This window comes from Phaethon aethereus (assembly GCF_964289735.1).
Source record: "Phaethon aethereus genome assembly, chromosome: 2".
In the NCBI taxonomy this organism is placed as follows: domain Eukaryota; kingdom Metazoa; phylum Chordata; class Aves; order Phaethontiformes; family Phaethontidae; genus Phaethon; species Phaethon aethereus.
Window position 1 is genome coordinate 70,160,027 of NC_138582.1, and position 27,410 is coordinate 70,187,436.

Consider the following 27,410-nt stretch of genomic DNA (forward strand, 5'->3'; position numbering starts at 1 on the left):
CACCTTGCACCATATTTTCCGTTTTGGATTATAATTGCAGGAGAGACTCTATCAAAAGAGTTCTTACAGCATAAACTGCAAATCCTTAACTCTTTTCCACAGGTTTGTGTATGGAGAAGAGACATGTTGCGCATATTCTCTTGCTGATAAGGGATCATTACCAGAGATCCACACTAATGTGTCAACTGCCTTTGATCATAAGATACTGACATGGTTTCAAGCCATGGTTTAGGCATATGGAGCTACTCCATGTTTTCTACTGTTTCACAAAGATGATATTTCATTGGTACACTTACTGCAAGAGGGTGACTTCTCCGTAAGTGTCTCTAAGATTTTATCCTATCACCCTTTATCAATAGGCACATGAACAACATTTCCTATCTCTTGTCAAAAAGAACTCGGTGAAGCGAGGCAGAGGGCTTTACTGCAATGAAAGAAGGTACATAACATTTCTCTTTCTTTTTCTACTACCTGCTGGAGGAGTGGCAAGGGAACACCTTACCTACCCTAGTACTTCTCTCTAAATAGAACACAAAACTCCGTCTAACCATCAGCAAAAACAATCTCCTATTTATGCAAGAGATACCAGAACCATAGTTCCTATGCTGCTTGTCCAGCACGTATAGGCTGTCCCCTCTTTCAGTATCTTTTTTTTGCCAAATGGCTCTCTATACCAATCTCAGATAAAACCAACTGGCAGAGGAAGAAACTGTCTTGAAAACTCTCTTTAAAACCACTGATACCCTCTCCCAGCTTAAGTGCTTATCTGGAGCAGGACAGAGCTTCCAAATTTCATAGATTTTATTTTTGCTTTAGTCTTTCATCACTCAAATTCAAAGAATACAGAAAAGAAAAACACAACAAGAGAAAAAAAAACCAAAAAAGGTAAAACAAAGGTGGATTGGAAGCAGGCAGCTACAAATGAAATCACACTTCAGAAAAAACAGGGTGGTGCAACTATTGAAACGTGCTTTGTTTCTTCAGAAACTTGAAGGAGAACTACCCTGTGAAGCACAAACCTGCACCACCACTTAGACAATGCAATCATCTTCACTGGATCTTTGGTTCCTTATTGTTTGTAAGGACTTCCACTCTTTGTACCCAAAGTAGCAGCAAAGCAGCTTCTAGGGCATTTTATGAATTATCTTAAACACTGTCTAGATACAGACAAAATTAAATATAGAGCAGAGTAAGCTAAGAGATCTTAGCCAGATCTTAGAAAATGTTTCACTAGCTTTTCTGTAAATGTATGTTGTTCATTTATTTTCATCAAATATCCACCTATTAAAATGACAGATGCAGTAATAAGTGTTCTACAACTTCAGACTAAAGCCTTTTTTATTTGCCACCTACTATATCTATTAAATTGTCATTAGCTTGAGGGCTAAACTTGAAATGTCACAGTTAATCTCAGTTCTCACTTTAAAAAGTTAGGATTTCCTTCTGTGTGCAGTTTTACATTGTTGCCAGATGAAAACATTTGCACTGAATTTTCCTAATGAGCAAGCATTGTTTATGACCCTATGCAAACTTGCTGATGGCTTATTTTAGCAGCTATTTTGAAGAGTCTTCTAAATGAACTGGCCATATAGAGAGCAAATTATTTCACCAACCCACTGTACTGCTCTCAGGTGCTTATCTGAGTCGGATCAGTCAGGAGGAAGTAAGGAAGTAAGAGATTCACCACGTTTATCTCCACTGGGGAAAGCTCAAATTCAAGGTTCAGGAAAACCAAAAGGACATGTAGGAGAACTTGCATGCAGCCAGACCTCAAGTATTTTTCTTTCTTGTGGTACACAAGAAACCCTGTAACAGGAAGCAAGTTTGGAAAAAATCGAAAGGAAACACCAGGCATTAAGTTCAGAGTAGTTCAACATTTATAACCCATGGGATCAGGTGTGGAAAAAACTGAGATCTGCCAAGAGTCAGTTGGGGTTGTGAACACGTGCATGTGCACGTGTGTGTATATATATATATATATGCATACATATATAAATATATATAGTTTCCTGACTATGCATTTTGCTAGCTTATTGAACTCCCTCAAATCACCCAAATATGGATAATGGCCAAATGAAAATTTTCAAACACTCAAAATTAAGTCCAAGTCAAATTCGATGGAACATTCAAAAGCATTTCTCAGGAACAGATATCTTTATAGTGTTAAGTATTCCACTACACACTAAACCTCCACACACACACCCTCTTTTATAAAATTAAGTGTACTTATAAAGCACTATTCTAGATTACAAGAAGTTACTTGATTGAAATTTCTGCCCTCCCCCCAATACTTTTACTATCTGCCCTATCTCAGCCAGGCCAACAAAGAAAATTTGACTCCAGGTATAAATAGCTCTTGAAGCTTAATTCAGAACTGTTCATGCAAAATAACTGCAGTGATCAACGCCACTACAGAAATGTTTGTTAGACTCCCATATTAAGTTCATTCTGCTGAAGTCCATGCTAATTCCATCTGATTCTCTGCCAAAGACTGATGTATTCCTCAATTTAACAGTTTTAGGGTATGTTATTTTTCCAGGATGACAGGAAATAAATACTTTCTCCCTGTTCCTATTCTGATGCTAGCACCTCCTGTATTTCTGAGATTCCTGTACAGCACAGTGGCTAACTGACACCTGGAAAGTGGAGGCAAGCTGCTAAAATCAATCTTCAGAAATAATCAGCATCAAAATACAAAATGAACTTCATAACAATAGGCATTTTTCCAGTTACGAAACATGACTGGATCCATTCAAATGCAGGATGCCAGGGCCAGACTTGAAAGCTATTTCATGGCTGTGGTTTCAATTGTGCAGCAGCTACTGTGATGGAATTTTATCCTACTGTGCTAGAGACTCTGGTTGACATAAAAGGAAAGACAACACTGTATTTAATTTTCTCTCTCCTCCACTGTAATTCTTTTTCCATTATGCATAAACAATAGAAGGCCATAAGGATGAGAAATAAATTAATCATTCTAAAGCTTAGTTTATAATAACAGATAGTACCAATAAACTCAGGCAGCAGAATTCCCTATTCCAACAGTTACAGGACTTCAGGCATAAACCAGAGAGAATGGTAACATTCATGACATTACATCAGTGACAAAGGTGAAGTGATTGGAAAATTAGAGGAAAGTATTTTTAAAAATATTGGCATGTTTTGCATAAAAAATAAATTAAAAATTATCTCCAACATGCATTGTATTTTTCCCATCACCTGGCTACCCCATGGAACCAGTGCTAACTTCTACAATACTGAGAACAAATTTGGTATTTAATATCCTTCCAAGTATAACCGACATTTTTTGCTGACAAATATAAACATTGCTGTAGATGTAAGGTACTATGTAACCATCCATAGTCTTTACAAAGAGGAAAAAAAAAGGAAAAACATTACTAAACCAAAATCCTTCTATTCTCTAGATGGATTTTGATGCAGTATGCACTAAATATGACACAGTATCCTGAGAAGAAAGCACTAATTCTTTACTAATTATCAAGCCTACAAGCTATACTATGGTAGTATTGCGTGAAATAAAGCTAGACTTTTCTTCTTCTTTTTTATACTTCAGGCGAACAATCTTGCTTTAGGAGAATTATTCTAGCTCTGTGGAATATTCTCTTCGGCTTTCACACCTACATGATGGGCATGTTATAGATAGTATGCTATAAACTCCTGTACAATTGAAATGCAGATATATGGATACCCCAGATACATATTTTGTTCCCCATCACTTTATCACTCTGTACTGATTCAAAGTAGTAACACTTCAATGGAGACCTCAGTAGATTCTCCAACTCTAAATTACCTCCGGTGGCTCTACCAGCTACATAAGGGGACTCCTTAGACATCTAAACTGTGTCAAAACAAATTGTGTGAGTACTTATTTTCTTATCTTTCATTTTCTTACACTTAGGTTATCAGAAAGAATGTGTACTATATGAGAAAAGGGATATATTGAGCAAGGAAACAGGCATCTGGCAGTTTATAAAACATTAGGGTGGGAGGGTTGCATTCAGTTTACAAAACTGGCTTTATCTGGATTAAGAAAAAATGGAAAAAACTGTCCAAAATCCTTTAAGAGATTCTTTGTTTCAATAACTTTCCCATTAAAAAGTAAGTGCTCCAATAAGCAAGGAATTAGAAAAATGTAAACCATGAAAGCCAAGCTATTCCCAAATCAAAAAGACTCCTGTGCTGAAAACTGGTCATTGCAGATGGACCATTCTAACGCCACAATGCCTTACTCAATCTCAAAACAGCCAACACCAGGGGATCTGGCTGCAGAATTAGGATATTCAGATTAACCAAACTGTAGGAACATCCCTGTAGGCCTTTTGTTTGTTCATATTGCATTTCTCATCACAAAGTCCTTTTGTACCTGTAAAACAGTATCCATTTTACCTTTGAAAAAGTGTAGCAGACAACTATATTACTGTTTTCTGATAAAAACCAAATATACGATGCCTTGCTCTATATTCAAAGTACACAAAAAAAGTATATGGTAGTCAACATGACTATAAGTCAAATAAGCATGAAGGTAAAACAACAGAAGGAACCACTTTACTAAGAGAAAAAAAAAATCCAGAAAAAGATCAGAACCTTCAGGAATGTTTAAGGAATAGCTATAATTTTCTTTCTTTAGATTTCTGGCAGTAGAACTAGAATAAATAACATAAATGTACTGAGTTTCTGATGTACAAAAAAGAGGATCAGTCCTGTCAAGTCTTTGGACGTAGCCTAAACTGTTTTCTAAATGTTGTCTCCTAGAAAAAAAAAAAAAAAGACCAGAAAAAAGAACAGAAAACTGAAAGAATGACATTCTGTGCAATCAAGTACTAGCAGACTTCACTCCCAGTAAGTCTTTTCAAAATTGTTTTAAAAAATTCCACAAAAACCTCTGCTCAACAGTGATTATATTTTTTGTGGTTTACTATAAATAATTTCAAAGAAAATTAAAATTGGGTAAAGGGATTTATTATTTATGACAGACTGTTTCTGGTATCATATGCACAGAAAGCGTGAAGAAAGGTGCCTATTCTTAATAGATTTTATATTTTTAGATTCTTGACTACAGCTTCTTGTCTACCTTCTCCTCTTACCTAATAATTAACAACAGATTTTACTATATCATCGGATGAGTTTTTGAATATTTACAAGATTTAGTCCTTCCTTTTATTCCTTCTTTCTTCAGAAACTCATTTTATATTTAGCATAGATACTGTAGAATAAATGAATATTCTTTTCTTGTTTAGAATAAGTTTTTAAAAATAAATTGTAAAAATTTTATACTAAAATACTTTTTCTGCGAAAAAATATTAAAATGAGATTTGGCACTCCAAGACCTAAAACTTATGTTCCAGTGAAAGTTTAAAATTAGGTCACAAATGACAGCAATTTATTAGACTGAAGACTAAAAAGTTTAAAAATATTTCTGGTAAGAATCAATCAGTTCCTTCAACTTTCTGAACATTTCAAGGCAAAACTTTTAATATCTGCTATAAAACTCTTCTTCTTCACACTGTCTGGGAGGCTTGAGTATTGTTTTTTCTAATTATATCCTAAGAAAGTGTAGCCGCTATAGATCTTCTTCTCTCCATATCTTCTGATTAAAATGTTTTTGTGAATGTATTATAGGAACAAGAAGCATGATCCTTGCAAATACCAGATTTGGGCTGTGCATTGTCACAGTGACTTGGTAGACCAATCTTAAAGGGCAACATTTTACAAGGCACCTCAGACAAGCACTAAATGCACTGAATAATCATGCAGCAATTTCTTTAAAAAACACTATACCTGAGGGAATAAAGTAAGTAAATACGGCTGAATACGGTTGGTGAAACTTCGATTCATTCCCTCCCTAAATGGATGCAGGTCATATGTGATGTTTTTCTAGTGCTTCTGAAACTAATAAAAGAGAGCTTTCTTCATCTTAGAGGTTTTGGGGTGGTTTTTTTTTTGGGAGGGGAGCTATGAAGGGCAATTGAGCAGTGCTAATGAAATCTATCAATTTTACCATAATCAGTTGTCAAGACTAAACAGCAGGCAAAAAGGCTAAGGCAGGGAAAGAAGAAGAAAGGAACTACATAGCAATATGCAATTTCAACCCCATTGAGAGATACCATACGTGGAACAACTCAGGACAGAGATGTCTGAGTCCCTGCAGAGTCTGGTTCATAGCTGCTACTGACCGAAAGTTTTATCAAAGATCCAGTCCTGCTGTGGATGCAATGGGATACCCAATTCTTTTACTGAAACCTTCAGTCAAATTCAGTGTAAAAAGAAAGCAAAATTCATATTGTACAGGCAAATAGATTCTAGTATTGTCTTGCCATATGATTGTTTTTACTTACAAAATAATTCAGCAATTAACTAGGACACCAAAAAGTTGAGCCTGCACTCGTTGGTATCTATACATAGGCATTTCCTCCTTGAACAAATCTGTGACATGTATGACAGCCTTAGTTCTGCTACTTCAACATGTTTTGAGATTAACTGATAGCCAAGACAGTTTAAATTAACACTGGGACAGAATCTGACAAGCCACTGCACAGTGGCAGAAATGATGCCCATACTTCTGCACACTCTCGCTGCAATGAGGTGCCTAAAAGCACTCCCTCCGTGCACTGCTGAAATACACATTTCTTCAAAACTCTGATTTCCTTATCTAGCCATGTTGCAGCCCAAGTACACTGCTTAACGAAGTGTGTTCCAGTACATTCCTTGTTTGCCGCTATTGGAAACTGTGAAGACCATTCTCCCTGAAATGGAGTCTGCTCATCTCTCTTGGTGAAGGAGTATGGCTCTGCAGATTCCTGAACACGTGCACTATTAATTTCTGACTGATGCTGCCACAAATACAATTAAATAATTAAGAAGTTTCAGGGTCACATTCTTACTGCTCATTGTACTCTGCTAAAACTAGATGTCAAAGTCAATTAAAAAAAAAAAACAACCTACTATGAATTTGCAATGGTGCAATTGAAAATACAATGAGGTTATTACTATATGTGACCAGCTCTTCTTAAGTCATAGACAACGTGCTTTGTACTTGACTGTGAAAAAATTCAAATTATAAATAAACTTAATCGTTATAAGAATATCTAGGATGTACAGCACTGGAGTTGGAGACATTAGTGTACTATAACCTAGTACCAAAAAGAAATGATGGAGGAAAATAGGAGGTATTTTCAGATCACATTCCAGCTAATCCTCAACTGCTAAAACAGTCACTATAAAGGCCACCACAGCTTGCAACACTTGTGGTTCCCTTGAGACTACTCTGAGCTGTTAATTCAGATGACATCCATACTTAAAAATCTGGTCACTGAGTAACTATACAGTGTCGTCACTTGGCATCAGAAGATAGGTAATGAGCAAGAGTCTCAAGGCAACAACATTAATTTTTAAGATAAGGTAGAACTGTGGAAGCTCTGAAGATATAAGAAATACACAAATGTGATTCTCTTTCAGGACTATTTAAAATTTAATGCTTGCTTCAGCTACTGACATAAAATCACAAGCCTCCTCCACCCCACAAGTATCTGTTTAGGACTTACCGTTACTCCAAAGAAGTTGGTTTCATTCATAGCATCCAGAAAAATTTTGCCAAGTTTGTGATTTGTGTAGTTAAAATCTTCAATTTTTTGGTGCTTGTTGGTGGCATTCAGATACTTCATTGCCCGCTGCAGGGTCTTGGCAATCACCCATATTCCATCATAGGCATAACCATGAAATTTGCTGGATTGTCCATCACCGCGCTTAGCATTGTATTCCTTTTCATATTGCTGTGGAGTCTGCAAAGGAGAAAAACTTCAGTTTTACTCAATACTTAACATTTCACAAAGTTGTGTCCAAACCTACACCTCGAGCTGCACCCTCCAATTTAGACACATGCATGACTAATACAGAAAAGGCCACCAAAACAAAAATAAAGAGAGAAACTAAAATTCCGAAAACATGTGCTGCCTGACTCACAAGACTGATGGTGAGACTGTGAGGGAGACCGAGGAGACAGAGAGACTGAAAAGCAGTTGTTCTGCTTCTCTGTATGAAGGACAACTTGCTTTATTTTGCTTTTGTACAAAAGGCTTCAGCTCAACCAAAGCTGCCAGCATACTGGTGAGCCATAATACTAGAAGAGAGAGTAAGCCTGTATCCCTGCAAATTAGTGGTCTGATTACACTTTGTAGGATAATGCAAATCAAATAACCTTCACTTGAGCAACTATTTGCTTAATATGAAATTATGCGAGTGGCAATTTGTCTATGTTTTACAAGTTTACTACGCTCTTTATGGTGTGCTGTCTTATTATGAGTTGCCTTTTTGTAAAGTTGTCTTTTGTGCTCACTCAGCAAGGCATGAAAGACAGATAAAAAAAGATGAAAAGCGGCAAAATCAGGCATGATTATTCATTGGCCAGAGTTCGCATGAATTTGTTCTGTGATAAATGCTATGTACTTCATGTAAATACCACATATTTACATTTTTAAAACAAGCCCCCCACCCAGTTCTAAGAGGCACAAATTACCAATTAAATTAGCCTTTTGCAGGATTAGGTTTAAACATAAAAGTTTTCTATTTCTGTGCTCAACTATTTGAGGACAGATTTGAGGCAAGGGACTTTACTGCTTCCTTACCATGTAGAGAATTGGAATTGATTTCTAAATATTTAAAAATTGCAAACCAGTGGGAAGGTGAGATTAACCATGATGACTGCCAGCTCTCTTTGTAGAAGAACCCTTTAGCTTCACCTCCCTTCTCCGGTACTTTGCTGTGTCAAGATACTGATGAGACAACTGATGGTATAGTAAAAGAGTTGAAGGAAAAATACTAACCCTTCCTGATATGGTCTTTTTCATTTTTGAGCTGAGAGGCTCAAAATCCACTCCAATATAACCTTCCATGGCTGCAAGAAGATTTTTGCTGAGACATTGTGAGGAATTGATCCATGATTCCCACCAAAGGTTTTCATACCACCCTGGAATAATCCACTGATATTTGCTACCATACATTTCTTCATCATAAGCCTACAAAGAAAGAAAAACAGAAAAGCTAATAGACATTGTAATAGACATAATGAACATAAAAATAATTATTTTCTGTTCATGGTTTTTTCCGTTATTAATGAAATTATAGCATAACTGAAGGATATACAAGTATTTTGAACAGTGTAGAATAATTACTTGCTAATAATGAAGACTCTTGAAGATTCTTGTCTTTAAAATTCAGGTCACAAGAATATCATTTACTAAAACCTATTTTGCTTTCAATAGACCATTTATTCAAAAACAGAAAAAATACAACACTGGATTCTAAAACCAAGGGAGGTAAAGAGGAACACTGGCAGAAGGCACATCATTTACATAGAACATTCTCCATAACTCAACTGTTATATGAGTGGTAGGACCACCATGCTACAACATTTAAACTAAGTTATTATCATCCTAATATCATCCTAAAGACCACATAAAACAGGATAAGTTTAAACAAGAAAACTTGGATCCTAAGCAACATCAAATCACAATGTTGCAAATATGAATTACGTGACTGTGCTAAAATGGAGACCACAGTGACATTAAGTAAGCAGTTTCTTCTGAGGACCATGAATCAATAGTAAATTGATAAAGCAAGCAAATCTCAGTTATTTCTTTTTTTTTACTGAATACAGCCCACTGTACTCCAAGATACTGAGATGACGGTTACCTAATTTCAATATATAGCAGAGAGATATAACAGGAAACAGAAATACTTTTTAGTCAGGCACATATGCTGTTGTGCCTAAAAGCTGGTCTATTCACAATAGATAATATATTTCATTATGAAGAGTGTTCTAGGATAAAATTAGCAAATTTTATCTCAGATGTTTCTCTCACTGTCCTGTAATTAGATATTTTTCTTTTGACATTTCAGTCAGACTCCATTTCATAACAGCATGTTTCATGCTTCTTTGGCTCCTAGTATAAGCAATACTAGAGATACAAGACATACGTATAAGGTAAAAATTCCAATTTTTAGACATAGACAGTGCAACCTTAGAGCTCAATTGGAAAACTGCTACATCTTCACAGAATATGTTACAGAAAGAGGAAATTATGAGAATGCAAACAGGACATATTAGTCATTCAGAACATAACCGTTTTGAAAAGCATCCCAAGGATCATACCAAAAGCCTATCAGATAAATAAAGATAAATAGCAAAAAATATGAAATAGGACAGCCTCCTAAGTACATTAATACCCAAATTAAAATTGGGCTTTAAATCTGTGAAGGCTGTTATAATAGTGCCAACTCAGTTCATAAATGTATTGTGCACAAAGCAGATTTGTTTGTCCCTTGGTTGCAGGAGCTTTTGTTCAGACAAAATCAAATTTCATGAATTTGTACACAATGTTGCTCGAAAGTACGCCTGTCTGAAACCCAGTGTCTTACATCTCATATCTTACTTATTCCACAATCCTCATAAATGTTTGTTTTTCTCTTTAATTATACCCGTCCAGAAACGCATCTGCTTTTGCCCTCCTGCCCATCTCCACTTCTGCTACAGCGATGGTGACACTGCACCCCAGGCCCACCTGTGAGGAAAACGGCAATCCCATCCTGCAATACTTCCTGATGTCTAAAAGAGTTTCCATTACACAATCAGGTCATTCAAGACCTTTCAGTGATATAGCGTCTTTTATTTGACAGCTTTCAAATCATGGAGGACACAAACTGATGCAGGATAGTGCTCTTAGAGAAGGATTATCTTCTGTAGCTTCCTCTGCTCTATACAGATTAAATTATCAAATTGTCTGTTGCAAGAAAGTGTTGGCTGTGAACTATTCTGAAATTGCAGCTGTTGGAAATTTTCTGTTTGCATAAGCACTTGAGCCTGTTTCCTGCATAGTCTGTAAATGTCTTGGGATATGGACTGAAAACTGAAAGTTTCAAAATAACCGGAAGATCAACCAGAACAGCCTGAAAACAAGGGATCATTCCAAAAAAGGTTGCACTGAAACTTTTACATTCCTGCAAGAATTTGGGTTTAAAAAAGCCCAACAAACACTTTAAGAGCTGGCAGCTCTTTATTTGAGGTCTGGTGGAATGATAGGGCTTGAAGGGTAGTCTGGCAAAGGCAAAAGGAGGAATAAAATCAGCTCCTCCAAAGATGAACACCATGACCATAAAGTCATTTTTCTAGTGACAGCACAGTTGTTGGTGTTCAGGCATTTCAGTGTTTGGGTTCCAGAAGACTTATTTCAAAATAACCCTTTTTGATGCTTAAAAGATACATTTCCTTGAAATATGTGGATCTTTCTTGAACTGTTTGAATGCACACAGACCCCTTCTTACAGGTTTTAGTTTCTAATGGGAAGATTTGTTGGCACACAAGAGCAAGGCAAAAAGGTTTACAAGTGCTTTGTACCATCAGAACAGCATAAAGTAGTCATATGTCTTCCCTAATCTTTCCCGCATGCCCTCTCTAGGCTGCGAAGCCCTGAGTTGCTGACAAGCAGCCAGGAAACTGTCCTGGGCATTTTTTGCCCTTGTGAGACTGAATTTATTTTTTTGTTTTAAACTTTTCATTCTTCTTTGAATCCATAAAGAGATGCTTATTTACAACACAGAAATTTCTGTAAGAGATCTTTCTATGTGTAGTAAATAATTACTGGCAGTCTTACCCCATTGAATTTCTATCATGTTTCCATCATGTCAGCATGGACACATCCTATATCCCACCCTACAAGAATGCCTGTAGACTTCTGACTTGCAAAGAATCTCCATCTGTTTCTCATTAAAAATCAACAGTGCCTTTAATTCCAAAATGGAGACTTAGCAGTAAAACTCAAGGAGAACAGAGTCCAGTCCTTTTGTATCAACCATGCTGATTAAGCCTGGTTTTAATTATTATCAAATGTTTACTAAAAGAGACACCTAAAGCTCACGCAGCAACAGTCATCTTCTTTAACTGTCTTCAGACAGATAATTGTATCAGCTAGGCATCAGTCTTCATGTGTGGATGGCTATACTGCATTATCTCTATGGCTTAAAGATAACCTGTTGGAAAAATTCCCAATAACAATTTTTTAAAAATAAGATTTTCTGCAGAACTTATGTTTTTGTTGGGAAGATGCAATTTCCTGTTAATCCAATTTCAAATCAAAAAAAAGATGATGTCTATCCAACACAGTTGACCATTTTGATTGTTGAAGTGTTATGTTTTGAGCAAAATAACCTAATTTCTATTCCATGAAAAATATCACATTCATCCCACTGTGGTGAAAACAACATTAGAAAGGTAAGATTTCCCATAGAACTAAAATTGCTAACTTTTTTTGACACTAGTGTTAAATGAATAGCTAAGTAAGCCTATTTAAATCATTGTAGGAAACAACCACTAACATTCACTTTGGCTTGAATTAGTCCTGTCAGGTTCTTAAAGTTTGCCACTGAATTAGACTACCTTTTAGTCCATTTATCTTTAAGTACTCTCCATTTTTGTGTGTGTGTGTGTGTTCAGGGGGGAGGGGGAGGAAATAGCCAGGCAACATGAATATTAGCATATTGTGTCCAAAGAAGAGCAACGAAGCTGGTGAAAGGTCTGGAGCACAAGTCTTATGAGGAGCAGCTGAGGGAACTGGGGTTGTTCAATCCAGAGGAAAGGAGGCTGAGGGGAGACCTTATTGCTCTCTACAACTACCTGAAAAGGGGGTTGTAGTGAGGTGGGTGTTGGTCTCTTCTCCCAAGTAACCAGCAATAGGATGAGAGGAAACGGCCTCAAGTTGCACCAGGGGATATTTAGATTGGATATTAGGAAAAATTTCTTCATCGAGAGGGTGGTCAAGCATTGGAACGGGCTGCCCAGGGAAGTGGTTGAGTCACCATCACTGGAGGTATTTAAAAGACCTGTAGATGTGGTGTTTAGGGCCATGGTTTAGTGGTGGACCTGGCAGTGTTAGGTTTATGGTTGGACTTGATAATCTTAAAGGTCTTTTCCGACCTAAATGATTCTATGATTCTATATGGTCCTGGTTTCAGCTGAGATAGAGTTAATTTTCTTCATAGAAGCTAGTAAGAGGCTGTGTTTTGGATTTGGGATGAAAATAATGTTGATAACGTACTTGATGTTTTCAGTTGTTGCTAAGCAATCAAGGACTGTTCAGCTTCTCGTGCTGGCCTGCCAGCAAGAAGGCTGGGAGTGCACGGGAAGCTGGGAGGGGACACAGCGGGGACAGCTGACCAGGCTGGCCAAAGGGGTATTCCGTATGATACGATGTCATGCTCAGTATATAAAGCTGGGGGAAGAAGAAGGAGGTAGGGGGGACGTTTGAAGTTACAGGTTTTCATCTTCCCAAGTAACCGTTATGTGTGATGCAGCCCTGCTTCCCTGGAGATGGCTGAACACCTGCCTGCCCATGGGGAGTGGTGAATGAATTCCTTGTTTTGCTTTGCTTGTGTGTGTGGCTTTCACTTTCCCTGTTAAACTGTCTCTATCTCAACCCATGAGTTTTCTCCCTTTTACCCTTCCGATTCTCTTTCCCATCCCACCGGAGGGGAGTGAGCAAGCGGCTGCGTGGGGCTTAGTTGCTGGCTGGGGTTAAACCATGACATATATAAACTCCAGTGGATGTCCTGAGGAAACCTCACAGCATATGACTGTTGAATTGAGAAGAAAACTGAGGCAGACTTAAATAATTTTCCCTCTACATAAATCATTAGCAAATAATATTCCGGTTATAACCACAATCAGGAAAAAAAAAAGATCTTGGACTAGTACAACAGCACCTGTCTTTAACAAACTGAAAGCCTTTCTCTGGCTGACATCAGCCACCTGCAAAATGTAACACGGAATCACAAGTGAATCCTGTCTGAAGACACACCTGGGGAAGGGGATTAAAAAACTTCACGTATCAAAATTATTGTATTCTTAGACACATAGCTGTAGGAGTGCATGAGTCAACAATACATTTTATGACTAATAACAAGTTTACTGATATATTGTAGTGCATTAATATATAAATGACCTACTTTGCCCTCTCCTGCATTCAATCTCCTGCTGAAACTCTCATATAAATACATTTATACAAGATTAAATACATGATCTCTCAGATTTCTCCAGGCTCCAGAAAAATCCACCTTATTATTTTTGACAGTAATGTACTTTAGAAGTAGCCATCACTCTTTAAACTACTCTGAGTTACACACACTGCCCACATTAGTACCAAACCGTTGCCTCAGAAAGCTGCAGCAGGCGTTGATGTAAAAGAGACATCCTCCACCTGAAATCCTTCAGACTAGAGCAGTGCAGACAAGAGGACACTCTGCCCCTCTGAGGACTTCTAGGATTTCTTTGGTGGCCTCACATGCACATGGACTTGGAAAAGAATTGTACAGGAAGGCAACTAAGGGCAGTGGCATAAGTGAGGCCAATCTCTTGTCTAATGTTGGGTTGGAAGACAACTCTGACAGGGACCCCTCAGCTGGGGAAATGCAGCCCAATAAGAGATCTGAGGAGCAGCTGGACTATGGAAGGACCATTCTTTCTTCCAGGAATGGAAAAATGGAAGATTATGTCTGTCAATCCACCTTAACTGCTGGAACAAAAAGATCTATATACAAAGACCTCTCAGAGGTGAGAAGAACGAAAAAGAAAATAATACTTTCCATTTCCTATTGGATGCAGATTTTGTCCTTCCAAATATATTCTCCAATCTCCTTTCCAAATTTTGTCAGCAACAGGGACAGCTGCTGAGTATGAGCCAAGATGTGTCAGAGGCACATGTAGCATTCAGATTTTGAACTTTGGCCTTTCCTTTCTTTGCTTGGATAGGTAACTGTCTCTTTAAGTGAACACTAAAACACACCCTCTGAAATTTAGATGCCATCATTACTGTTTATTGTGTTCTTGCCTCATAGAGGATTAATATGGTTATTTAGACTAAGGATTCAATACCAATACAAAATTTAGGCTAATAAAATCTGCCTGTTTGGGATTTTTTTTTAGCAGGTACAAATAAAGATCCACATTTTAATCCTGCTACTTTCAATGGCAATCACACTGTGCATGTTTGCAGCACATTCACACACACAAACAAATGGTGAGGATAGGGAATTTTATGTATACTGGTATTACTATATACCTTTTGATTAAAAAAACTTAATTTTTTACAAACTAATACTTGCTTTCATGTAAAACGTAAAATGTACAGCAGTCAGAATTGAATGACTTATGTACAATTAGCAACATTTTGAGTAGCAGAAATTATTAGGCTTGCTTAGTTAGCATGTATAGGAAATGCTTGAATTTCTTATTCTTTCAAAGCAAAACATGCAAAACCACACACATGCAGACCACCAGAGCACAACTCTTGGACAAGATTCAAATCTTGCAGTTCTCTCTATCTGCTGCTACATATACAAGTGTTTCCCTGGGTCTGACATGAAGAGAAATGCTCAAGCTGGATTTGGCATTTAATTCCACTAAAGGAAAACAATAATAAGAACGTAACCATGCAGTCCATGCCTAAATTCCGCTGAAGTCAAGTACAATGTATTTTATTGAAAAACAAATGGAGCATGTGTAACCTCTCATCAGGATATAAACCTTGAGAGAGCTGAACCCCATGAAGAAATGTTTGTGCTCAAATTATTTTTTATTCAAATGTAATGCATTCTTTATTGTGATATGCAATTAAATATATTTACTTACACAGCAGAAAACTTTCACAGCCATTTCCTCATCAAACTGGCCAAGGATTATCCGAACATCATTACCCTGCAGATTGAATAAGATATGTGGCAGTTAAATACAGTCACAGCCTTTCCAGAAACCACTTCAGCTGGCCACTCAAATGTAGAGAGTTAGCACAAATTACAGCTGCAGACAGCAAAATTAATTCAGAACTATTCCATTTTCTGTAAGTTCAAGAACTTCAAATACTGCAAGAGACAGCAGCTGAGGTGTTTGAAGAAAATGATTAAGCAATAGCACTAATGAGAATAAAACTATAATGTTTATCTTGTCAAATGTTATTATTCAATAACACTAAAATATCAAATATTCTTTTGATCCCTTGCAAGATTTCTTTTAAAATTTTGCATATTAAATCCAGATGAAAATATATGCTTTTCACTGCTGACATGAGCTAATGCTGTCAAGTTGAGAGACTGAAGATTTGTGAGATAAAATGCCTTGATATTATGCCCATTTTAGTAATTTCCAAAGATTTTACTCATGCAACATCTTCTCCATAGTCACTACAACACATTGTCAATCCCTCCTCTCCTCCTCACTCCCACCTCCACACATTAAAAAAAATCATCACACCTTAAGAATCTATGACTGAAGTCAAAAGAGATCATTTACTTTCACACTTAGAAACATATTAAGAAAATATTCCTAAATTCAGGAGCATATGCAGGAAAATATTTCTTCAGCAACAGGGCTAGCTTTTTTCTTATGTGAAAAATTGCTGTTAACATCTATAAAACACAGAACATATAGCTTTTATGACTTAATATTACCTTCTATTTCACACAAAAGTTGAGATCTCAGCAAAAGCTTGAGTAAATCTAATTTTTCATTTCTTTTATAAAACACTTGGTTAGAATTACTAATAGCTCTTTCCCTCTCCAAGGAAAAAGAAACAGATGATTCAGTGTGAATTTCAGTGGTAAAAAGCATTTCAACTTTAATTAAATCAATTTATCAAAGATTTTCAGTTTAGATAATTTCAATGTTTATTTCCTGTTGAGCAGAAAATATTATGATGGACAGTGCTAAAAGATACTAGAATGCTTCTGCAATTAAATGCATGAAATTAGTATCACTCAGCATGGTTAAAGTTGGAAAGAATGTAATACGTGTTGCTCATTCTGAACCTGTGCACTTTCAGTAAGCCTGCTTCTCTTTATTTTTATATTTAGCCACAGATTGATAAAGTAATGTAAATCTTATTGAAGTGGAATAGGTTCTTTTTAAACAAATCTAACAAGGTCACATGAAACTAAGCAAACAAATTACACAAATTACAGAAACAGTATTACAGTTTTTGTAAGGACAATACATGGATTTAGGAGTTATGCAGCAAAAAACCATCTCATCCATTATTTCTATTTTTCACATTTTAAAAGTAATTTTTGTCACTCTTGGAACTCTTGACTCTGAATCACTTGACCTCTCTGAACAAAATGCAGATTTAATAGTTGAAAAATAAGTAGCAAAATTTGGTTAAAAAATAAATTACAGAGCCCCTAATTATTAAATTGAATAAATTCCTTTTAATTTTATAGCATGATAAGAACCAATTTAAAAAAAACAACGACGAAGTAGTGCAACTTCATAGCTTATGAGTGCCAGAGACTGTAAGCAAGATATAGAGAATAACCCTGTAGCGCATATGCAGCAATGCTGCTCGCTGGCTGTGCAACAACCTTCAGACTGGAGTCATAGTGTCCATGCCATGTGGTTTCGTGCCATAAGACATTGCTTCCACCTGATTATCACGCAAACCAGAGTACGTTTCCCACAGTGACTCTTTTACTGTAAAGCACTACAAGAACTGTATAGTCCATCCTATTTTTTTTCTCAGAAATATCCTATTCCATTTCAATAACCTTACTGTCTGCAAGGATTTTCTTACATAATTGTGCTATTAGTTTAGCAATAGCACTCAGAGGCAAACCTTGCACATTCAGTCACATGAGTTTGTGGCTCTACAATTCCGTTAGGCTATAGGCATACAAATAAACAGGCACACAATAAACTCATGAAAATGTTTTTCGCGTAAGGCATAGCAGAGCCCATTCTAATACCGGCAGTCAATCCTATTTTCAAACATGCTCTGTTTTTTTTCAGGCACCCAAGCAAATGGGTATATTTGTTGATTTGTCCAGCTGTCAGCAGATCCCAGTTCTGAATATCTGACCATCTCACTATCTGACCAACGATTTCAGGGAAGCTGGATTTTCTGTCAGGCAGGAATCTCCACTTCCAGCATGGGCTGAGCTTCCAATGCCAGATCAGGAAATCTGCAAAGTGTGAGAAGCACATCCAAACTAAGTTCTTGAGGATCCCTGATGCTCAACTAGAAAGCTTCATGACCCAATATCAAAGATCAGCTATGGCCCTGGAACTTACGATCCCGGATGTTCTGTCGTCATTGGGATGTATGATTGAGCCAAGATGCAATACCCAAATGTTCTTTTGCCTAAATCAATGAGTTTCCATGTTAACACATAAATTACTGGTTTTGAAGCACTCAAGTAAGGAGGACATTAAGATGTCTATGTTCCCTAAAAGATTTGGATGGTATCCAACCACAAACTGACTGAAGAAGATCAAAAGGAATGCTCTATTACCACCTATTAAAGAATAAGTCATGGGTCCTGCATTTTAAGTATTATGCCATTGAAGACTACAGCAAAAGAAAGTTGAATTCTGATTTTTTTCCAAAGACTTAAGAGTTATAACCTTAATAATGTTCTTTTCCACATCTTTTTATGTGCAATTTGCAAAAAAAAAAAGAAGGTTTCTTCGACAGAAATATGAATCCCCAGTTCTCCCCCACATTTGCCCAGGTACTAAGACTTTGAGGGTTGGGGAAAATCACAATCTACATGTGCTCAGTACTGGCCAGAAACGGATCCAAGAAGATAATGGTGAGAGTCAGTAAATAAAGTGACTGGAGGTAGGATCCAGTGAGAGATAAAAGGGCACATGGGCAGGAGAGACAGGCCCAATAAGGGATTTGGGTAATCAGTACATACACTTTATGCAAAGATGGAGCAAACAGCTGGGGAGATAGCAGTGGGCTTGAGACCATTATTGAATAAGGAGCTTGTGAGGGAGAATTAGGACTTTTCAAGAGTATCGCAAACAGGAAGCTTGACAAATAATTACTGTTAGGACAAATGCAATTTCAGAAAGTAAACCCAGAAGAAAATGGAACAACAATTTAGACAAAGGTACTCAGAGTGAGATGAGAAATCAGCAAAGCGGAACATAGCATTGTGTAAGCAAGGATCTTAAGACTGGGGTGAAGATCCAGAATGATACAGGGATGTTGCTGTATTAAGTGGAGAGTATGGGATCACAGGGTCAAGCTGACAGTGGATGTTTGGCTGAATATCTTTTTCTTTGTCCAGCTTCATAAAGTTGCATCATGAAGAACATAATATATAGTTCTAGTCAGTTAGTCATGTATGGGAAATCATAAAAAATTCCTCCTGTTTATAACCACACAGATATCAATACAACGGTGTGAGACACAGTGCCTAGGGTTTTATGGCTTGCAGTTTAAAAGAGTGGAAAATTTAGTACTCAATGATGTAGCCAAAGAACTGTACGTTAGAACACATGTAGAAGGAACTAATTTAGGAAAGTCTATACAATAGCTTTTCCTCTTCCACGTACTACATTTTTCTTCTGTGCAGTGACGCACTCCTCAGTAAGCTGCTTTCTCTCCAACTCTGCTTTTTGTGTCCCCTTCCACATTTTTCCCAAATTTGTTCCTGAAGAACTGCATTCAAGATGGTACATAAGCCTAGATCCATTTGATGCCAGGCTTGTGTCTGCTGGCTCTGTCCTGCATAAGAGACACTGAAGCTTCAAATTCATGCAATGGGATATAGCTCAAATCCCTTGCAGAGATTTTATATGGATGGATAATTAAGACCTCACTGAAGTTAATCAAAGCTGGCTTCATGTCAGCACTCACGTGGCAGGGCGTATGTCCACATCATGCAAAGAGATTCATCAGACACTTACTGGGGCATATTTTTTTCCCCCTTCAGTCACATTGTTATCTGACCATCAACCAGTATGATTTCCTGCCAAGGATATACTATTCCATTATGTCAACCCTCACGGGACTGATGCAAGTTAATACAGTGTAACTCTCTTGTAGGAATCAAAGTCACTCACTGGATCCCATCAAGTGTCAAGTACTCCTTCTTTCTCACAGAGTTGTAAATTGCTTGCATGGAGCTAAAGTGTATTTGACAGAAGAGATTTTAATTCATGGAACTAGGCAGGTGATCTATGAGATGATTAAAAACATCCCGGGGAAGGCAACTCCTAAAACTGCACTTACATAAAAAGACCAATGTTTAGACCATTTGCCAGATGGTGAGCTGTCATATTTACTCTTCTCAGAGATTAGAGTAGCAATATCAGCATTTAAGCTTTGCCCCTCAGTAAGCAATACATATGTTCCCATATGGACTAAAGTTCAAACAAGAAAATGAAGAACAGTTACATTTCATTTACCCACAGTTGTGGTGGACTGTCCATAAAACCATGTTTTATAAATGAAGACAATAGCACAGCCTCAAAAATTAATGCCTCTCTTGATCCCTTCTTTCTTTCATATAAGTGAGGATATTATTCATCCACTAAATATAAAATGCCTTTGTACTACGGGCAGATGAGTAGTGTAAACCGTGAAGACAGTGAAGACATCTAAGATGCTCCACTGAGGGATGAAGAACAACTTGTCTCTTCTACTGCCATTTCCAACAGCCTCAGATATAAGCACACTTTAGCCTTTTCAGAGTTTTTGAGTGATGCACATTATGCTGGAATAGGCAGCTCAGCTCTTTTTTTTTTTTTTTTCCCGCCTGCAGATCTTCCTTTCTGCGATAGGATTTTAATCTGTCTCATTTCTAATGAATAACACCACAATGTTGTATTACACAGCTTTCCAGAGAAGGATTGCTACAATATCTCATCTGCCAGGAAAAGTCAATGTCTTGGCAGGCTCTTTATGAAATATCTAAATTGAACAGCTCAGATACTCTGTCTTATTCTCTACCATGTATCCGACAGTCAAGACGTTATCAATAAATCTACTCAAAGCTGGGTAACTCTGTCAACAGAGGTATCCACATGTTCTGCCTTCTAAATGCCTGGATGTCCACTTGAAGAACTTGAGCCTCTGACCTCAGCTATGGAAGCACTGATGGTGAAGGTGAACTAGAGAATTGCAGCTCCCACCATCATAACATGCTGGCAAAACTTCCTGATGTCTGTGTTTATGTGTGTGTCACTCACTTAGACTGAAGCTGCATCCAAACCTGTTCATGGCCCAAAACGTTAAAATTTAATTGACTTGACTGTTATAAAGAGAGATTGTGTTCAGTCAGTATCCAAAACACCTGTTTTATTTGGAAAATCAGATGGAAATTGTATCATTGAGTTGGAATTCATATATTGCAATTTTTTCTCCTATGTGCAAGATACAAGACAGTTGGGAAGAAGTGTTATCACTCATACAATTTGCCTGTCCATGCTTAGAATTTTTAAACATTTAATTTGAGGTACAAATACATATCCTCCAACATTCCTTTCTCTGAACACAAACATCAGTTTTAAATATATCCTCAAGCTTAAATTCACTTTTAGGTTTACATCTTGAAGAAAGGAATTAACTTTTTTAGAACTGGATAGCTAAGTTGTGCCTGATGTATGTACCTAAGGACAAGTAACCTTATATTCCTGTCAAGAATAAGCGATCATCTAGATAATTGATTATTTATTGCTGTAGTAATTTGTTTTGAAGAAGAAACCAAGAGATAACTTTAATATATTGTTTGTTAGAGTCTTCTGGTCTTCCCTATAAAACAAATAGCGTCTTGCTGATGTACAAGAAGGCTAAAATCTCATTGTTGCTTCTAATCTTCAGCCTAAGTATACATTTATACGCATTTTTTCTTGTTATTACATCTTCCATTGCTTTAAATAGCTCTGCCTTCAGAATTGTTAGTTTTCTGATGCCAGTGGTTAAAGACCTTGCCAAAAATGCAGGCTTTACTGATAACACATACTGGAGTCTTTTCAACCCCAGACAGGAAATGCAAACTGGCTTAGATTGAACAGACACAAATGGCTTCTTATAAACATAATCTTTACCTATTTATACTTTAAACATTCAGGCTTGCAACTCTAGACTGTGGGAAAAATAAAGCACACTTAATTTACCATGCTTCAGAACTTTTCCAGTTAGCTTCAGTAGCGGTTTAGTCTTATACAGGTCAATAACCTTGCTTTAATTTTAGCTTTTTAATACCATTTAGTTTATTAGGGGTTTTTTAACCTGTTTTACACACATTTAAGTATTTGCAGGATGCCGGCTCTGATTGTGTGTCATACATATTTGATGCCAGCAATGATTTGATCTTCACCATTTAAAAGTGCTTTCTCTTGCTATTCAATCATTTTTTCATGTTCATATGAAGTTCAAGATTCATGTCTCCGATGTCTAGTTTATTGCTTGTTGCACTGCATGGTAATGCTAAAGTAGTTTTAATTTTATGATATGCCAGGAATCTAATAAATCATTATAATAAGAGAAGGATGGTAAATCATTATCAAATTTATTTTTCCTTTTTTTTCCCTATGATTCATATAAAAAATGGAGATGATATAAGCAAATAATTAAATCTAAAATGTTTAATGAAGCTAATGGAAAGATGCTCAATGCTTTTGCTACATGATAACTTACCTTAAAAGGATTCTGGTTCCAAACCTCAAGAGCTTTCACATGTATTATCACTAAGACTGGTGCTTGAGGTACAAACATTAAGCCAGCAATAACTTGCTTTTCTCAGTGTTCCTATCAGGAACTATTAAAATATTTACTATATGTATAGATATTCATTGACTTAAGCAGGAGTAGGCCCTCAAAATGCCATTGTTGACCTTATTATGCAACGGAATGTAGTAGCAAATAATTCTTATGCAAATTTTGGTTTATTAGCCTTCTTCATAGAAAAAAAAAATCAAATGCCATGACATAAGCACCGCTTTCTCTTTATTACTCACACATACCTTAAGCTTCTTTACACTTGTGCAAGGATCATTGGAGAAACTCTCAGTATCTGAAATCTCGATGTCTTCACCATACAGAACGCCAGTCAGATCATTCCTCACCTGTCAGAAGTTGAGAAAAAGGCAAACTAGTGAACTGAGATTCAGTGAGGAGGAAGCAGATAGACTATATTTAACACTGTAATGACAAGCAATGATCTCGACAATGATGTGTGCACCCACATTTTTTTCCATTTTGCCTAAAATCTGATCAAGACACTATTCTTTTACAACCATAATCTACTGTCAATGTGCGTACTACATAAAGAGCTTTACTATGTGTGACAAAAAGTTCACAGTGGGGTCCCACTTTGCATCATGTGGATGGATAATTCTTCTGTATTTCCAGCGTTGTTAAGACTGAAAGCTTTCTTGTAGCCAAAGTGATGTTTGAGACTGTATAAAGGGAAAAGACTGATCAAGGAAACACATATTCTCAGTGCTGAGTACTGATTTTAAACCACTGTCAGCTGGTCCTTACATGAATCAGCAGAGCTTAGCTTACATCAGTCAGGGGTTGGCAAAGCTTAATGTACTCCTCCATGCCCTTCCCCTTTCTCAGAGGATGCATTTTATCACAGGGCAGCGAGTGGTATGGTTTGTTAGAGGTGACACATGAAACTCTGTACCAACAAATTTTCCCATTTGTTTAGCTATTTTATTTATTTATTTAGCTATTGCTAGATTTCCCCTGCTGAAAGTCTATCACACTCATGCCTAAGCATAGAGTAAAAGCAAGGGGATGCAATGAGATATGAAAGATCACAGGTGAGACTTCTGCGTTCTGCTGGCAGCTTTACCTTCAAGACAAACTCATGTCTTCAGTAATCCTTCAGCCTTTCTTTAATATATGTTTGTAAGCATCCTGTGTATTTAATGCTTTTATATTTACCATATAACTAATACATTCTTTTGGCATGCTGCTTAACTGCTTTAGTTAGCAACAAAGTTTTTGGTAAAAAAAGAGGAACTTTAAAACTATTTTTGTACTTTTGCAAATTTTGCCAAGACAAAAAAGCATAATCTGTTCTCTGCAATGTAGTAACTGCATTAATTGTCCTCAAACAACATTCCACCTTTTTGCTGTTCCCTTTAAGTTGGTTTTGCCAAATTTCTTGGTTGACCAGTGAAATATTTCCTGAAGATCGCTACTACACTGGCTGCCTTAATTACTTCTTTCATGGCCTCTGCTTCATCTTACCCCTTTTAGCCATGCTTTAAAATTACTAAGACAGATTTTTACATCATAGCCTTTTACAATGATTAAAACAAGTGGACATATAGGTAATATTTTTATTAAAAAATATTTTATTTTACAGAAGCAAAAGTCAGAATGGCCAGTCCACCAAGATTTGAGTTATACCCTTCATCCTTTTGTGATGTTATAATCAGTTTTTAAGTGCAGTCTGGGAAAATGTATTCACTGACAAAAAATGTTCAGTAGTGACTCTGATCTGCTTTTTTTCTAGTATACTAGTAAAATGAATTATTGATATTTTAGCTCCAGCAATGCCATTAACTGCTCCTTATGATACAGATCTTTTTCGATACAAAGAAAAATTGCTTTTCTGAAACAAACCATCAGTGACAAATTACACCATTATTAACATGAGAAAAATGATTAAAAATACACATTAAATATTATTAAAATAGACTAACACATAGATAGGTTTCAGTGGAGGGCACAAGGCTGACACTTGACTATAAAAATTATGCTTCAGACTGTCTACTGACTTGTTGCGACACCTGCCTTTCAGAACTTGTTCATGAACTCTGCAATTCAGGTATTCAACTGCATATGAATTTTTTTTCCAATCAACAAAATTAATTTTTTTTTCCAAGGAACACTTATTTAAAATAAACCACTGAGAAATTTCTTTGACACACCCTGCCCCATCTGCCAGAAGCCCAATACTCTGTAGCTTTCAGAGCTCTTAGACTTTTCATTGAACTACCCATTAGCCTCCCAAAAGACACATCTTATTAGATTTGGTGCCAGAGAAGATGGAAGCCTTTTCCCTTCACTGCCACAATCAGATATTGGATGCTTTTCAGATGCATCTGTTGTGGAGATTTTGCCAAAAGAAAGGTGTTTCTTTCGCATTATCATGAAGCTTTATAAGGATTTAAAAAGTTTACATTGTTTTTCCAGAATACAGTGGGGTTTTTTCCCCTTTCAATGCTATGACCACTAGTCTGACACATCTCATCTTGTGTCTGCTCTGGGGGTATTTTCACTACGTTTTCCAATCTTTGTTTCCTATTTCCATATTTTTTTTTCCATCATCCTCAGCTTCTTTTCTTTCTTTCTAAGTATTCTAAATATCTCTCAGAATTGAAACTTGTAATTTTCTTCCTAGAGAAGTCCTTCACTTCTTTCAAATAAATTTAACTACAGAAGCTTCTGGTTTGGATTTGGGTCCAAAATCAGAATTTGAAAAGCCTCACCTCCAGTTCTAGAGCTGCCAATTCCTGTAGCAAGTATTGCTATTTTGGATTAAATTTGTGAAACTCAGAATACAAAATACTTCATGTTTTGTTTTAGCAGATGCTTGCAGTCCTGGAAATTGTATCACCAGCAGTACAAGCAGTTTTAGAGCTCAGCAGTAACCATTTCATTCCACGAACTCTGAGTTAAGAAAATTGTAAATTACTATTCTTCTACTTCTTTATTGTGTAGAATAGGATAATTTCCACTGGAGGAAACTGCTGTAGAAAGTTGTAAAAAAACTGCATTAAGCTCTGGTGAGGATCTGCAGTTCCCAAGTAAATCTTGCACTGATTTATAATACAGAAGTAGTATAATTCCATGTGGTCTCAGTCCCTTGTTAACAATTTAATGAAGGTTGTAGTTCTATGCCTGTTTATATAAATTTCACAAACTTTAAAGGCACCAACATTTCATTTTCGCAAAACACGAAATACCAGACCTGTTCATCAACAGACCTGGAAGGTTTCACAAACCACTGCTTAGAGACCCTAGTCCTTCACTCATAGCAAAAAAAGAGCACTTTTACAGTGCTCTACATACAAAGCTAGATGAAATCAGTATTTCACCACACTACATATTTAATGGATCTAAGTGTGGTCAACTTCAAAAATTACTGGGGTGCAAATATATTTACCCAGGAGCAAGTTCCAAATAATGAAAGGTTTGTATCATGTGTAAGGGACACAGTTGCAGGAAGAAAAGGATGGCTCTTGTGCTTGAGAACTAAGAGAAGATGGGATGCAAGAGAACTGGCTTTTACCCCTCATTTTGCCAAAGCTGCTCTGTGATGCAGCTCATATGACTGAAATAAAATTTTAAAGTTTTCTACCATGTCTGGCTGTATCTTTTTTTCTGCGAAGTGAATGGCAGCAATATTTGCCTACCTCATAGCTGTTGTATCAAATTCAGTGAGGTTTGAGAGGCAAACAACAAAGTCCCTGACCCTGCACCTGTGAAGGAAGAAATACAGGGGTTTTGAGGAGCCAAGAACTTGCATTGCCATAGAAGAATTTAATTTCTTTAATCTCTAGAAATTGAGAGAGTAAATAGAATGACTAAATGGGTTGTAAAAAAATACATGAGTCTAGACAAGACCAAATCGCAACACTCTTGGGGTCTGTATCAGGAAGGATGGGTGTAGGTTTAAGGAAAGGAAGTGGCTGTTGGGGAGCAGCAGGGGGTGGCTGCTCCCTAAGGAAGAGGGATGCGAGTGCAGTAACACAGCCCCCAGACCAGGGACCTCACCAGCCAGCACTCCAGCGAGAGGAGTAGGACATGCTTGGAGAAAACAGCCAGTTTCAGGCATGAGGCTACACCTCCAGGCAAGTTCAGAATGATAAAGCACATCCAGGGTAAAGCTGGGAAGTCCACCCATGAGAGCAGGGACAGGTCCTGGAACAGGATCTGGTCCGGTGAGAATAACGAGGGTCAAACACAGTCCCGTGATTGCTGGGCAGGTCTGTACCGGCAAGACAGGTCTGAGGACAAGACAGGAAATGGGTCCAAACCAACAGGGTCTGTGCCAGGCATGGCTATGATGGAGAGAGAGACCAGCACTCACACAGCATCACTGGGGCATGGACTGAGCTGAAATGGGGTCCTGGGTCATGGGTGTGTGGGGCAGCCTCAGGGGCCAGTCAGGGACAGAAAGGGCTTTTGGTGCTCTCAGAGCCTTGACACTAAATTTTGGTTGTTGGCATGTTTTTTACTTCCTATATGATCTCTGTAGAATGATTCTTGGCATACAATACATAAATGATCCCCTATCTCATAAGGATACAAAGGTTGCAGACATATTGACTTTATTTTAGGTGAACAGATATTGTGCACTTCAGTGGTACTATTACTGCAAGCTCCTGATCATCAGTGGTAAATAGTTAGCATCCATTTGACCACAGTATTTCATTTTTATCAAGCCAATTTTATCTGTTTTTCCTAGGAAAATAGTATAGAAAGGTGATATTCCTGATGAATTGTCAATCTAATGATGATAGTTTGGATTCACTCCAGTGATCCAGTGATCAATCACTCCAGTGATTGACGGTTCAGATTAGGTTTCAGGTCATA

At 37.2% G+C, this 27,410-nt stretch overlaps 1 protein-coding gene across 1 annotated transcript in view; it reads right to left on the reverse strand.

Moving 5' to 3' along the window:
• Nucleotides 1–27,410, reverse strand: part of GABBR2 (gamma-aminobutyric acid type B receptor subunit 2) — a gene marked incomplete at its 3' end in the record, with an annotated part of 516,320 nt that overhangs the window by 254,481 nt on the left and 234,429 nt on the right. The window contains exons 4-7 of the mRNA XM_081996348.1: nucleotides 22,814–22,915; nucleotides 15,695–15,760; nucleotides 8,841–9,032; nucleotides 7,563–7,799 (exon numbers count right to left, since the gene is read on the reverse strand). Coding sequence (XP_081852474.1) covers nucleotides 7,563–7,799; nucleotides 8,841–9,032; nucleotides 15,695–15,760; nucleotides 22,814–22,915 — 597 coding nt within the window. The remainder of the gene's footprint in view (nucleotides 1–7,562; nucleotides 7,800–8,840; nucleotides 9,033–15,694; nucleotides 15,761–22,813; nucleotides 22,916–27,410) is intronic.